General features: G+C 50.2%; 1 protein-coding gene across 2 annotated transcripts in view; it reads right to left on the minus strand.

The window, feature by feature from the left end:
• The window catches only part of LRP3 (LDL receptor related protein 3), a 91,195-nt gene extending 85,673 nt beyond the window's left edge, over positions 1 to 5,522 (minus strand). For both annotated transcript variants that reach the window (XM_063945989.1, XM_063945988.1), the window contains exon 1: positions 5,192 to 5,522. In XM_063945989.1, the coding sequence (XP_063802059.1) occupies positions 5,192 to 5,246 (55 nt within the window). In that variant the 5' untranslated portion in view covers positions 5,247 to 5,522. The remainder of the gene's footprint in view (positions 1 to 5,191) is intronic.
• Positions 5,523 to 14,693: the final 9,171 nt, after the last annotated feature.

Consider the following 14,693-nt stretch of genomic DNA (forward strand, 5'->3'; position numbering starts at 1 on the left):
CTAAGCCTTGTAGAGAGATAAAGTGGATGGAGCTAAAGTACCAGCCAACCAGCCCCTAACTGTCATGACACAGACTGGATTTAAGAAATGTCAGTTAGGAGCTGATTGGCTGGGACTTTATCTCGGGTAGCAGTTGATTTACCGACGGTCATAATCCCGACAGCCATTGACCGACAGTCAAAATACCAGCATTCATTATGCGAGGGGACGCGGTACACTCAGACGGTGCCCATGTCAACCTATGTCGACATTGATACCAATAAAACACAGAACAACCTCATATCTGTATTCTCACGTCGGCATTTCAGATGTCGTTATTCAGACTATGTCGGCATTTTGAACATGTTTGCATAACGAATGTTGGTATTTTGACCGTGACGGTATTTTGACTGTCAGTCAATGGCTGTCTGGATCATGACCATCAGTATTGTGTCCGTCGGTAAATCATAATGAACCCCTTTATCTCTGTACACTTTCTCTCTCTCCAAGGCTTAGTGAATAGACCCCAATATCGGTGACCACAATGACGACAGCGGATAGCCGACACTGTTGACGCTTACATTGTTTCAACAAAGTCAACATTACATCAGCGTCGATGTTACAACCATGTCGAAATTAATGAACGCTGACATTCTCAAGGCTGACAGAATACACCCCCCCCCTCCCGACTACTACGGAAGCAGTGACATTGCGACGCGCTCTCCCACGTGTCAGTAACCGCCTTTCTTCTCAGCCTGCTGATGCTAATGAAAATAATATGTACAGTAGCCGCAGATAGGTGTGAGATTGACGACACAAACGCTGCTTTATAGGAATAAAACAAAAACACAACTGAACGGACTGTAATTACCGTCCTTCCTTCCAGCTGTGCAGGAGCCTATGAGAAGCTGCCGCCGACACAGATGATGTAATGCCTGGTGAAGCGTGTTGCAGAACACGCCAAGCAGCACATGCATACTGATAACAGTCAGATCAGCACTCTATATACAGTGTACTCTCCCAGGAAACGTTCCGCGTGCGCTTGTCAACCAGACGCTGGCGGAGAATCAGACACAAAGGAGTCCATTCACTATAGACTCATGTAACCTGCTGACTCCCTGGTACATTACTGCAGGGGATGACAGGCGTAGACCCAGGCACAGCCCCCCCTGCCCAACATACAACAGAAATTCTAATAACATATTATTTATACACAGGTCACTAAGGACGCCTGCCAATGCTACAAGCACATGACATTATACAGAGGCTCCGAGAACTGCAGCGTAGCGTATTGTTCTATAACACACCGCGCACACACAGCGAAACACCGCTCACAGCGTACCGGGGACACCGTGCTGCCACTGTAACCGCGCAGGAAGTAGTGGTACACACGTACAAAGTTGCAGATGAAGCACCACGGAACCTGGCGCCAGGAAAACATGCGCCTGCTCACGCTGCAGTTACTTTTACACCGATTCATAGTCACACACAGATGTACACAAGCCACAGTGGTCTGGATATATGTAGCTTTGACGCTTATAGTTGTTTTATTTATGTGAATTAGACGCTCGGCGCAGCGGAGTTGGCCGGGCCTGGAGCGCCGATAGGGACTATTTGGCCTGACTGAAGCCAGAACATGAAAGGACGCATTTGTACTGCAGGCCTGATTTATGTTTGTGAGTAAAGCAAAAAAAGCAAGCAACTGGGAAAAAACATGTGCACTGCAGGTGGGGCAGATGTAACATGTGCAGAGAGAGTTAGATTTGGGTGGGGTATATTGTTTCTGTGCAGGGTAAATACTGGCTGCTTTATACTTGCACTGCAATTTAGATTTCAGTTTGAACACACCCCACCCAAATCTAACTCTCTCTGCACATGTTACATCTGCCCCACCTGCAGTGCAACACGGTTTTGCCCAGTTGCTTGCTTTTTTTCTTTACTTATAAACATGAATCAGGCTCTATATATCAAGGTGCAACAATAGGTCCTGCAACACACTGAAGATTTCTCTATGCAATGCTGTAAATCAGACAGCACTATATACTGAGAAGTGTATTCCACCTGCCCAGCCATGTGTTATGTATATTGCATGTTCTGTGCTACGCTCTGCACTTCTTACTTCATACATTCCAACTGCCCAATTCTGGTGGGACATTGCTGATTTATGAACCTAAAAAGGGGCGGGGGTTCATCCAACAGTGGACAGAGTCTGGGGGAGTCAGGGGCGTGGCTTATTATGTTCATACTGCGTGGCCAGGTGCGCTCAGCTCGTGCACTGCGTGGCCAGGTGCGCTCAGCTTGTGCACTGTGTGGCCAGGTGCGCTCAGCTCGTGTACTGCGTGGCCAGGTGCGCTCAGCTTGTGCACTGTGTGGCCAGGTGCGCTCAGCTCCTGTACTGCGTGGCCAGGTGCGCTCAGCTTGTGTACTGCGTGGCCAGGTGCGCTCAGCTTGTGTACTGCGTGGCCAGGTGCGCTCAGCTTGTGTACTGCGTGGCCAGGTGCGCTTAGCTCCTGTACTGTGTGGCCAGGTGCGCTCAGCTCCTGTACTGCGTGGCCAGGTGCGCTCAGCTCCTGTACTGCGTGGCCAGGTGCGCGGTGCGCTCAGCTTGTGTACTGCGTGGCCAGGTGCGCTCAGCTTGTGTACTGCGTGGCCAGGTGCGCTCAGCTTGTGTACTGCGTGGCCAGGTGCGCTCAGCTTGTGTACTGCGTGGCCAGGTACGCGGTGCGCTCAGCTTGTGTACTGCGTGGCCAGGTGCGCTCAGCTTGTGTACTGCGTGGCCAGGTGCGCTCAGCTTGTGTACTGCGTGGCCAGGTGCGCTCAGCTTGTGTACTGCGTGGCCAGGTGTGCTCTTAGTATGCGACTCGCCGATTCTGCCCGCACATTCAGTTGGGCTCTCGCTGAGTGCTGACTGGCTAATAAGTGGCGGAATTGGAGGGATCGCAGCAGGTATCGGAGATCCGGAATCTGCTGAGGTCCCTCTGTCATACATTCGGGGGATAATTTGCGGTTAAACCCCTTGAAAAAGGATATTTTCAGCCACAAATATTTATTGATAAATGGGCCCATTACACCTTACACACTGCAGTACATGTCCTAGTAACCCAATCTCCCAATCACACCCCAACAATCACCCCGAATTCAAAGTGAAGGAAGGTTCCGCTTGCTCCAATGTGAGCCAAAAGCATAGTGACCCAGGCTAGCCACGCAGCTGTACAGATATATATACATGCACACATATACACCCACGTAACACACACACACATTTATATAGATATAGATATATATATATACACATACATACATATACAGTGTGTAGGTTTGTTGTTCTGGGCTGTTGCACACAGGATACAACAGATATACAGCAGAAGCGCTGCAGGGGCCACAGAAGCAGTCCTGACTCCTGAGTGACACATTTAGCAGATGAGCTCATAGCATTAACCCCTATCATTGCTGGACTGGAAGGAGATACAGGCTGTGTGCAGCTGAATCACAGCAATTACACTGGAGGAACAGTCCCCAATACTGCACACTGTGCTGCCATGCCACCTCCTGTGTATCACAACAACATATAGTCCCTGAAGGTACATAAATACACCTGGCTAACTGGTAGTCACATGTAATGGGAAGAGGGGGTCACAGGGAGTCACATGTAATGGGTAGAGGGGGTCACAGGGAGTCACATGTAATGGGTAGAGGGGGTCACAGGGAGTCACATGTAATCGGGAGAGGGGGTCACAGGGAGTCACATGTAATGGGGAGTGGGGAGCACAGGTAATCACATGTGATGTGTAGGAGGGAGCACAGGTACTCACATCTAATGGGTAGGAGGGAGCACATGTAATGGGTAGGGGGGAGTACAGGTAGTCACATGTAATGGAGATTGGGGAGCACACGAACTCACATGTAACGCAGAGGCACAGGTACTCACATGTAATGGGTAGGGGGGAGCATATGTAATGGGTAGGGGGGAGTACAGGTATTCACATGTAATGGGTGGGGGGAGTACAGGTACTCACATGTAATGGGGAGGGGGGATTACAGGTACTCACATGTAATGGGGAGGAGGGGGATTACAGGTACTCACATGTAATGGGGAGGAGGGAGTACAGGTACTCACATGTAATGGGGAGGGGGGAGTACAGGTACTCACATGTAATGGGGAGGGGGGATTACAGGTACTCACATGTAATGGGTAGGGGGGATTACAGGTACTCACATGTAATGGGTAGGGGGGGGGGCACAGGTACTCACATGTAATGGGGAGGGGGGATCACAGGTACTCACATGTAATGAGTAGGGGGGATTATATGTACTCACATGTAATGGGTATGGGGGATTACAGGTATTTACATGTAATGGGGAGGGGGGATCACAGGTACTCACATGTAATAGGTAGGGGGGATTACAGGTACTCACATGTAATGGGTAGGGGTGGGAAGCACAGGTACTCACATGTAATGGGGAGAGGGGATTACAGGTACTGATATGTAATAGGGAGAGGGGATTACAGGTACTCACATGTAATGGGGAGGGGGGATTACAGGTACTCACATGTAATGGGGAGGGGGGATTACAGGTACTCACATGTAATGGGGAGGGGGGATTACAGGTACTCACATGTAATGGGGAGGGGGGATTATAGGTACTCACATGTAATGGGGAGAGGGGATTACAGGTACTGACATGTAATGGGGAGAGGGGATTACAGGTACTCACATGTAATGGGGAGAGGGGATTACAGGTACTCACATGTAATGGGGAGGGGGGATTACAGGTACTCACATGTAATGGGGAGGGGGGATTACAGGTACTCACATGTAATGGGGAGGGGGGATTACAGGTACTCACATGTAATGGGGAGGGGGGATTACAGGTACTAACATGTAATGGGGAGGGGGGATTACAGGTACTCACATGTAATGGGGAGGGGGGATTATAGGTACTCACATGTAACGAGGAGAGGGGATTATAGGTACTCACATGTAATGGGGAGGGGGGATTACAGGTACTCACATGTAATGGGGAGGGGGGATTACAGGTACTCACATGTAATGGGGAGGGGGGGATTACAGGTACTCACATGTAATGGGGAGGGGGGATTACAGGTACTCACATGTAATGGGGAGGGGGGATTACAGGTACTCACATGTAATGGGGAGGGGGGATTACAGGTACTCACATGTAATGGGGAGGGGGGATTATAGGTACTCACCAAAGCAGATGACAGAGATCTGGTGGAGAAAGTCCCAGCTGGCAGCGCTGGGCATGGTGACAGGGGGGCTGGGGTCCTTTGTCAGGCAGCCATGGGGGGACAGGAGGGGACAGGCTGCACCCCGGGCATAGGATGTGCCCTGCACATGCCGGCTCAGCCTGTCTGTGTGCGGTGCAGGGGAGGAGGAGTGCGGGCTGGAGGAGGGGGGGAGACTGGAGCATCCCTCGCTGCAGCTGATGTGCGAGAAACCCCCCTCCAGTGTCACCGGGACAGGGCGCCCCCCATCCAGCAGCAGCAGCAGCAGGGACTCCTCACCTGCCGGCCTCCTGTCCTGGGGAGGAGGAGGAGGAGGAGGAGGAGACACCTTCTTCCAGCAGGAACCCCCACTCTGCTGCTGATCTCCTCTCTGCCGCCCCCTCCTGGTCTATGGCAGTACTCCCCCGCCCCCACTACTACTGTGCTGAGATCATCTGTGTGACACTGACCACTGGCTGCCAGCCCTCACCATTCATTGTTACTGATGCCACAGAGGCTGTCCTGGTTACAGTATATGTCACTCACAGCCCACACCCTATACCTGACACAGGTCCCCTCATGTGCAGGTGACAGTACTGTGACCAGTGTACAGTAAGGGGGGGATATGGGGACATGACAGTACTGTGACCAGTGTACAGTAAGGGGGGGATATGGGGACATGACAGTACTGTGACCAGTGTACAGTAAGGGGGGGATATGGGGACAGTCTATAATCACATTCCGGGTAACGCCGTACTCAGATTAGCATTCCGGAGCTTGGTAAATCTGGCAGCGTTGCATCCCCTATAGACACATACAGTATATGGGCTGCGGCTGCTGATGGGAATGGAGCGATCACAGCAGATATCGGAGTCCCTCCTCCATATTTGCGGGTACCCCTTCAATAACCGGGTGTTTACGGGGGAATATCCTGCAAATATTTAATGATAAATAGGCCCCCAAACAAGGATGGATCCTGTGGATCTCTGCCAACTGCACACGTGCCGTAGAAAGCAATCGCAGGCTGTGCATGCGGCACACCGCGCAGACGAGCCCTGGCAGGGCCTGACCGTCCTGGCGGCTGCATCCGTCCGGTCAACAGGTCACTTTTTCATGAAATGGCCATTTTGAAGGCGTCAATCTGTCTAGTGGGGCCGCCCAGGTCTCCGGGGAAATGGCACAGCAGCCATTTTCCCAGTGATTTTCCTACTGTGCATATGCAAAACAACAGTGAATGGCCGCCACGTCAATTTCTCAGTGATTTGTGTAGTGCTCGTGCCACCGGCGGGGTACTCCGGAGAGGTAATTATTAAAGAAATGGGTGTAGGGCCCCCCTGGATTAAGGTGGAAAGCAACACACGTTGGTGGCATATATTACGTCTGCACATTTTGAGCACGAATAGAACACACAGTGACCGTATCTGCGATTTTCCGCACTGCGCATGCTCACAAGGGCGCCCAAGGAAAAGATACACATCTCTGGATCTGCGGGCTATTTATAGATGGTGGAACAGGCGTAAATATATATGTACGACTATCCATAGCCCGCAATTCCGAAGACACCTTTCTGAATGTAGCCTGCATGTCAGAACCCCACTATCACCCATATATGCCACTTGTAAAACCGAACCCGCTCATCTCTAAATTTAATGGGATCGCCCATCAAGATCTCGGCAGATGTCTCTTTTCAAGATGAAAGTGTCTTTTTATGTTGACTTGTAACTGGATTATCTTTATTATTTATTATTAATAGATTATTTTCAGTCAGATTCTTGCCTGAGCTGGAGAATTATTAATAACTGTTCAGATGCTGATTTGTCTCCCCAGCGATTGCCCTCATTCTGTCATTATATCAAGTCTGGTAACTGTATTAGAACATTTTACATTTTATATTAAAACGGAAAACCATCAAATAATGAGCCACATACAGTAACTATCACATTCATGAGTAAAATGGTGACTTGTGTACTGTCATCTATCGCCTCTATATGGGGACAGTGATACATGGGGGGTTTTATTGCAGTTATAAGGCCCATTTACTTGTATTTATTTTCTCTGCTTCCCAAGATGCGTTCTTTTCAGACCTTCTCTTGTCCCCTATTAAAAATAAGAATTTACTCACCGGTAATTCTATTTCTCGTAGTCCGTAGTGGATGCTGGGAACTCCGTAAGGACCATGGGGAATAGACGGGCTGCGCAGGAGACTGGGCACTCTAATAAAGAATTAGGACTACTGGTGTGCACTGGCTCCTCCCTCTATGCCCCTCCTCCAGACCTCAGTTAGGGAAACTGTGCCCGGAAGAGCTGACACTACAAGGAAAGGATTTGGAATCCCAGGTAAGACTCATACCAGCCACACCAATCACACCGTACAACTCGTGATAACCATACCCAGTTAACAGTATGAATAACAACTGAGCCTCACTGACCAGATGGCTCATAACAATAACCCTTTAGTTAAGCAATAACTATATACAAGCATTGCAGACAATCCGCACTTGGGACGGGCGCCCAGCATCCACTACGGACTACGAGAAATAGAATTACCGGTGAGTAAATTCTTATTTTCTCTGACGTCCTAGTGGATGCTGGGAACTCCGTAAGGACCATGGGGATTATACCAAAGCTCCCAAACGGGCGGGAGAGTGCGGATGACTCTGCAGCACCGAATGAGCAAACTCAAGGTCCTCCTCGGCCAGGGTATCAAACTTGTAGAATTTTGCAAACGTGTTTGATCCCGACCAGGTAGCAGCTCGGCAAAGTTGTAAAGCCGAGACCCCTCGGGCAGCCGCCCAAGAAGAGCCCACCTTCCTCGTGGAATGGGCTTTTACTGATTTAGGATGCGGCAGTCCAGCCGCAGAATGTGCAAGTTGAATCGTGGAGCAGATCCAGCGAGCAATAGTCTGCTTAGAAGCAGGAGCACCCAGCTTGTTGGGTGCATGCAGGATAAACAGCGAGTCAGTCTTTCTGACTCTAGCCGTCCTGGAAACATAGATTTTCAGAGCCCGGACTACGTCCAGCAACTTGGAAGCCTCCAAGTCCCGAGTAGCCGCAGGCACCACAATAGGTTGGTTCAAATGAAACGCTGATACCACCTTAGGGAGAAATTGGGGACGAGTCCTCAATTCTGCTCTGTCCATATGGAAGATCAGATATGGGCTTTTACAGGACAAAGCCGCCAATTCTGACACCCGCCTAGCCGAAGCCAAGGCCAAAAGCATGACCACTTTCCACGTGAGATATTTTAATTCCACGGTCTGAAGTGGCTCAAACCAATGTGATTTTAGGAAATCCAACACAACGTTGAGATCCCAAGGTGCCACTGGGGGCACAAAAGGGGGCTGAATATGCAGCACTCCCTTAACAAATGTCTGAACTTCAGGCAGTGAAGCCAGTTCTTTTTGAAAGAAAATAGACAGGGCCGAAATCTGGACTTTAATAGAACCCAATTTTAGGCCCATAGTCACTCCTGACTGTAGGAAGTGCAGAAATCGACCCAGCTGAAATTCTTCTGTTGGGGCCTTCATAGCCTCACACCAAGCAACATATTTTCGCCATATGCGATGATAATGTTTTGCTGTCACATCCTTCCTAGCTTTTATCAGCGTAGGAATGACTTCAACCGGAATGCCCTTTTCCATCAGGATCCGGCGTTCAACCGCCATGCCGTCAAACGCAGCCGCGGTAAGTCTTGGAACAGACAGGGCCCCTGCTGTAGCAGGTCCTGTCTGAGAGGCAGAGGCCAAGGGTCCTCTGAGATCATGTCTTGTAGTTCCGGGTACCAAGTCCTTCTTGGCCAATCCGGAACGATGAGTATAGTTCTTACTCCTCTCTTTCTTATTATCCTCAGCACCTTTGGTATGAGAGGAAGAGGAGGGAACACATAAACCGACTGGTACACCCACGGTGTCACTAGAGCGTCCACAGCTATCGCCTGAGGGTCCCTTGACCTGGCGCAATATCTTTTTAGCTTTTTGTTGAGGCGGGACGCCATCATGTCCACCTGTCGCCTTTCCCAACGATTTACAATCAGCTGGAAGACTTCTGGATGAAGTCCCCACTCTCCCGGGTGGAGGTCGTGCCTGCTGAGGAAGTCTGCTTCCCAGTTGTCCACTCCCGGAATGAACACTGCTGACAGTGCTATCACGTGATTTTCCGCCCATCGGAGAATCCTTGTGGCTTCTGCCATCGCCATCCTGCTTCTTGTGCCGCCCTGTTGGTTTACATGGGCGACCGCCGTGATGTTGTCTGACTGAATCAGCACCGGCAGGTTTTGAAGCAGGGGTCTTGCCTGACTTAGGGCATTGTAAATGGCCCTTAGTTCCAGAATATTTATGTGTAGGGAAGCCTCCTGACTCGACCATTGTCCCTGGAAGTTTCTTCCCTGAGTGACTGCCCCCCAACCTCGGAGGCTTGCATCCGTGGTCACCAGGACCCAGTCCTGTATGCCGAATCTGCGGCCCTCGAGAAGATGAGCACTCTGCAGCCACCACAGCAGAGACACCCTGGCCCTCGGGGACAGGGTGATCAGCCGATGCATCTGAAGATGCGATCCGGACCACTTGTCTAACAGATCCCACTGAAAGATCCTTTCATGGAACCTGCCGAAGGGAATCGTTTCGTAAGGAGCCACCATCTTTCCCAGGACTCGCGTGCAGTGATGCACCGACACCTGTTTTGGTTTCAGGAGGTCTCTGACCAGAGATGACAACTCCTTGGCCTTCTCCTCCGGGAGAAACACCTTCTTCTGTGCTGTGTCCAGAATCATACCCAGGAACAGCAGACACGTCGTAGGAACCAGCTGCGACTTTGGAATATTCAGAATCCAGCCGTGCTGTTGTAGCACTCCCTGAGATAGTGCTACTCCGACCAACAACTGCTCCCTGGACCTCGCCTTTATAAGGAGATCGTCCAAGTACGGGATAATTATAACTTCCTTCTTTCGAAGGAGTATCATCATTTCGGCCATTACTTTGGTAAATACCCTCGGTGCCGTGTACAGACCAAACGGCAACGTCTGGAATTGGTAATGGCAGTTCTGTACCACAAAACGGAGGTACACCTGGTGAGGTGGGTAAATGGGGACATGTAGGTAAGCATCCTTGATGTCCAGTGATACCATGTAATTCCCCTCTTCCAGGCTTGCAATAACCGCCCTGAGCGATTCCATTTTGAACTTGAACTTCCTTAAATAAGTGTTCAAGGATTTCAAATTTAGAATGGGTCTCACCGAACCGTCTGGTTTCGGTACCACAAACATTGTGGAATAGTAACCCCGTCCCTGTTGAAGGAGGGGAACTTTTATTATCACCTGCTGGAGGTACAGCTTGTGAATTGCCGCCAGCACTACCTCCCTGTCCTGGGGAGTAGCTGGCAAGGCTGATTTGAGGTAACGGCGAGGGGGAGACGTCTCGAATTCCAGCTTGTATCCCTGAGATACCACTTGTAGAACCCAGGGATCCACCTGTGAGCTAACCCACCGGTCGCTGAAGTTCCTGAGACGGGCCCCCACCGCACCTGGCTCCACCAGTGGAGCCCCAGCGTCATGCGGTGGATTTAGTGGAAGCAGGGGAGGATTTTTGTTCTTGGGAACTGGCTGTATGGTGCAGCTTTTTCCCTCTACCCCTGCCTCTGGGCAGAAAGGACGCGCCTTTAACCCGCTTGCCTTTCTGGGGCCGAAAGGACTGTACCTGATAATACGGTGCTTTCTTAGGCTGTGAGTGAACCTGAGGTAAAAATGTCGACTTCCCAGCTGTTGCTGTGGAAACGAGGTCCGAGAGACCATCCCCAAACAATTCCTCACCCTTGTAAGGCAAAACCTCCATGTGCCTTTTAGAATCCGCATCACCTGTCCACTGCTGAGTCCATAATACTCTCCTGGCAGAAATGGACATTGCATTAATTCTAGATGCCAGCCGGCAAATATCCCTCTGTGCATCTCTCATATATAAGATTACGTCTTTAATATGCTCTATGGTTAGCAATATAGTGTCCCTGTCAAGGGAATCAATGTTATCAGACAGGGAATCAGACCACGCTGCTGCAGCACTGCACATCCATGCTGAAGCAATAGCAGGTCTCAGTATAGTACCTGAGTGTGTATATACAGACTTCAGGACAGCCTCCTGCTTTCTATCCGCAGGCTCCTTTAAGGCGGCCGTATCCTGAGACGGCAGTGCCACCTTTTTTGACAAGCGTGTGAGCGCTTTATCCACCCTCGGGGATGTCTCCCAACGTAACCTGTCCTCTGGCGGGAAAGGGTACGCCATCAGTAACTTTTTAGAAATCACTAGTTTCTTATCGGGGGAAGCCCACGCTTCTTCACACACTTCATTCAACTCATCTGATGGGGGAAAACCACTGGATGCTTTTTCTCCCCAAACATAATACCCTTTTTAGTGGTACCTGGGTTAATGTCAGAAATGTGCAACACATTTTTCATTGCCGTAATCATGTAACGGATAGCCCTAGTGGAATGTACATTAGTCTCGTCCTCGTCGACACTGGAGTCAGACTCCGTGTCGACATCTGTGTCTGCCATCTGAGGTAGCGGGCGTTTTTGAGCCCCTGATGGCTTTTGAGACGCCTGGGCAGGCGCGGGCTGAGATGCCGGCTGTCCCACAGCTGTTATGTCATCGAACCTTTTATGTAAGGAGTTGACACTGTCGTGTAAAACCTTCCACATATCCATCCACTCTGGTGTCGACCCCGCAGGGGGTGACATCACATTTATCGGCACCTGCTCCGCCTCCACATAAGCCTCCTCATCAAACATGTCGACACAGCCGTACCGACACACCGCACACACACAGGGAATGCTCTGACTCAGGACAGGACCCCACCAAGTCCTTTGGGGAGACAGAGAGAGAGTATGCCAGCACACACCACAGCGTTATATAACAGGGATTTACACTAACACAAAGTGATTTTCCCTATAGCAGCTATACAAATACGGTTTGCGCCTAAATTTAGTGCCCCCCCTCTCTTTTTTACCCTTTGAGCCTGGAAACTGCAGGGGAGAGCCTGGGGAGCTGTCTTCCAGCGGAGCTGTGAAGAGGAAATGGCGCCAGTGTGCTGAGGGAGATAGCCCCGCCCACTTTTCGGCGGGCTTCTCCCGCTCTTATATTAATATTATGGCAGGGGATTTTTGCACATATATAGTTTATTAGACTATATTATGTGCTGTTTGCCAATGTAAGGTACTCTAATTTGCAGCCCAGGGCGCCCCCCCCCCCCCCCAGCGCCCTGCACCCATCAGTGACCGGAGTATGTGGTGTGCATAGGGAGCAATGGCGCACAGCTGCAGTGCTGTGCGCTACCTTAATGAAGACCGGAGTCTTCAGCCGCCGATTTCCAGGACGTTCTTCTTGCTTCTGGCTCTGCAAGGGGGACGGCGGCGCGGCTCCGGGACCGGACGACCGAGGCTGGGCCTGTGTTCGATCCCTCTGGAGCTAATGGTGTCCAGTAGCCTAGAAGCCCAAGCTAGCTGCAAGCAGGTAGGTTCGTTTCTCTCCCCTAAGTCCCTCGTAGCAGTGAGTCTGTTGCCAGCAGATCTCACTGAAAATAAAAAACCTAATAAATACTTTCTTTACTAGAAGCTCAGGAGAGCCCCTAGTGTGCAACTAGCTCGAGCCGGGCACAGATTCTAACTGAGGTCTGGAGGAGGGGCATAGAGGGAGGAGCCAGTGCACACCAGTAGTCCTAATTCTTTCTTAGAGTGCCCAGTCTCCTGCGGAGCCCGTCTATTCCCCATGGTCCTTACGGAGTTCCCAGCATCCACTAGGACGTCAGAGAAAATTATAGGGAAGAATTTCTCTTCTATCCCGAGACAATGAGATTTCTGGGATAAACATGATGCACAGAAGACTCATATCAACCAATCAGGTACCAGCTTTTGGAAGTACGGGGCAGTCAGACTAATGAAAGCTGATATCTGATTGGTTACAGCACATAATTGTTCTTTGCATCACATAACCGCATGTCACTGAGTAGCTGGTAAAAAGTGCATGAGCAGACGGCTCAGCTCCTAGCTGATGCGTTCCTCTGACCTGGCTAGCTGACGGGGGGTATCAGTTAGTGATTTAGCTGTCACTACTCATGCAGATGCATCAGCATCTCTTTATCAAAGCTCTTTATTACACCTCTGCAGAACTTCCCTTGATATTTTAAGGTTCTTCTGCTGCCTTGGCCTTGCCTCACTTAGGGCTTCATCGCCTATTTTCCTCTATTATGGGTCTTCCAGCTTCCTATTTACAGTAGTTCAACCCTTCTGTCTCTGCATTGACCCCTCTTTAATCATAATGTGGGGCTCTTACTCCTTCTCTCCATAGCTGGGCCTCGTTTTCATAAGTGACTCTCCCTTCATCATAAATTTGCTTTTTGACCATGTTTTGTTTGGTATTTCCTCTCAATAGAAATCTGGGGGAGACTCCCCTCTTTTTAAATAATTTAGGGCAATGGCAGTAGCCCTGGAACTCCTCCCCTACTCCATGAGGCCCCTGACTGAGATGCCCACTCTGTTCTCACTGACAGGAATCACCATAGCTCTGTGTCTCACACCGCCTCAATTTCTCTGACAGGGCAAATCACACGGAGCTGTATCACTCCGCCCCCTCTCTTCACTAACAAATCCCACTCAGAGCACTATGGGAGATATTTATCAAACTTTGGATAGTGTAGGTAGTGCCGATATTCAAAAAGGGGAGCAAAGCTGAACCAGGTAATTATTAGTGATGAGCGGGTTCGGTTCCTCGGAAACCGAAGCCCCCCGAACTTCACCCATTTTACACGGGTCCGAGGCATACTCGGATTCTCCCATATGGCTCGGTTAATCCGAGCGTGCCCGAACGTCATCATCCGTCTGTCGGATTCTCGCGAGATTCGTATTCTATATAAGCAGCCGCGCGTCGCCGACATTTTCACTCGTGCATTGGAAATGTTAGGGAGAGGGCGTGGCTGGCGTCCTCTCCGTTTATTAATAATATTTGTGCTGCTTATTGCTTAATTGTGGGGACTCGGGAGCAGCTGTATTATTATATAGGAGGAGTACAGTGCAGAGTTTTGCTGACCAGTGACCACCAGTATACCTTGTCTGCCTGAAAAACACTCCATATCTGTGCTCAGTGTGCTGCATATATCTGTGCTCACACTGCTTAATTGTGGGGACTGGGGAGCAGCTGTATTATATAGGAGGAGTACAGTGCAGAGTTTTGCTGACCAGTGACCACCAGTATACGTTGTCTGCCTGAAAAACACTCCATATCTGTGCTCAGTGTGCTGCATATATCTGTGCTCACTCTGCTTATTTGTGGGGTCTGGGGAGCAGCTGTATTATATAGGAGGAGTACAGTGCAGAGTTTTGCTGACCAGTGACCACCAGTATACGTTGTCTGCCTGAAAAACACTCCATATCTGTGCTCAGTGTGCTGCATATATCTGTGCTCACACTGCTTAATTGTGGGGACTGGGGAGCAGCTGTATTATATAG

This window comes from Pseudophryne corroboree, chromosome 11, assembly GCF_028390025.1.
Source record: "Pseudophryne corroboree isolate aPseCor3 chromosome 11, aPseCor3.hap2, whole genome shotgun sequence".
In the NCBI taxonomy this organism is placed as follows: Eukaryota; Metazoa; Chordata; class Amphibia; order Anura; family Myobatrachidae; genus Pseudophryne; species Pseudophryne corroboree.